General features: G+C 38.7%; 1 protein-coding gene across 1 annotated transcript in view; it reads left to right on the forward strand.

Annotated features, from left to right (window-relative positions):
• The window catches only part of LOC137652886 (uncharacterized), a 6,762-nt gene extending 5,995 nt beyond the window's left edge, over positions 1 to 767 (forward strand). The window contains exon 2 of the mRNA XM_068386281.1: positions 650 to 767. Within this exon, the coding sequence (XP_068242382.1) occupies positions 650 to 767 (118 nt within the window). The remainder of the gene's footprint in view (positions 1 to 649) is intronic.
• Positions 768 to 993: the final 226 nt, after the last annotated feature.

The following is a 993-nucleotide window of genomic DNA, read 5'->3' on the forward strand; positions in this document are numbered from 1 at the left end:
CAGCAACATTGTGAGTATCACAATGATCCCTTCTTATACCTAATTTTCTCCACTTGTAGTCAACCATAATTCGATTGCAATCATTTACCATATATGGATATGTATCCATCACATTTGGGAGTGAAGGAGGGCAAAATTTTTAGGCATTTCTAGGCTTAAGAACCTGAAAAGGTTTACTGAAAGATGTATTGGATCTCCATCGTATCTGATAAAATAATTCCACTAAAAAGTTAACAGTTGTGTTTTTTAATTTAACAATTACCTCTTTATTTCTGCTGACAACTGAACCAGTATCTGTTGCATTAATTCCAACATAAACATCTAGCGGTGTAACTTTAACATGTTTACTATGCACATCAATTGCAAATGGGTCACAGTTGCGAACAGTATCTATCTTATATCCATTTTTCAATGGTGTCCGAGCCTCAACATCATATTTGGGGGAAATTTTAGTGAAAATTTGACTGTTTTGTTGTTTCAATGATGATGATCTAAATCAACTGTAGCCTACGCATTCCGACAGAAATCCTCTAGAGAAGTTCAAAGTTTTATGTAGGCATGCGATACACACACAAAAGAGACAAGAGCATTTTACGAATGTAACAGAGCTATATTCTTGCTTCATTAATGACCCCACGCTCTTCCCCAGGGTTGTGGTTGATTATTTGGTAACGTCCCTGACTGGTGATCGTTGGATAGTGGTTCGAGTCCTGCTCAAACTTGATAGCTTCTATAGTGTCTGCAACCTCACCATCTTCGAGAAATAAGGTTGGGGAGTTTGGGGGAGTCTATGGATCTACCTGCTTTATCAGAAGCCGCCTTGCCCACCCGGGTTCTAGCTTGGATGGAGAAATTGACTGGGCGCAGATCATTTGTATATATGGTCAGTCACTAGGGCAATGTCTTGCTTGCTAGGGCAATGTCTCCCTTGAACATACTTCTGATGAAAATCAATTTCACTCTTATACTTTTGTTGATGATGCTCTTTTTGAT

Source organism: Palaemon carinicauda, chromosome 14, assembly GCF_036898095.1.
Source record: "Palaemon carinicauda isolate YSFRI2023 chromosome 14, ASM3689809v2, whole genome shotgun sequence".
NCBI classification, from domain to species: Eukaryota; Metazoa; Arthropoda; class Malacostraca; order Decapoda; family Palaemonidae; genus Palaemon; species Palaemon carinicauda.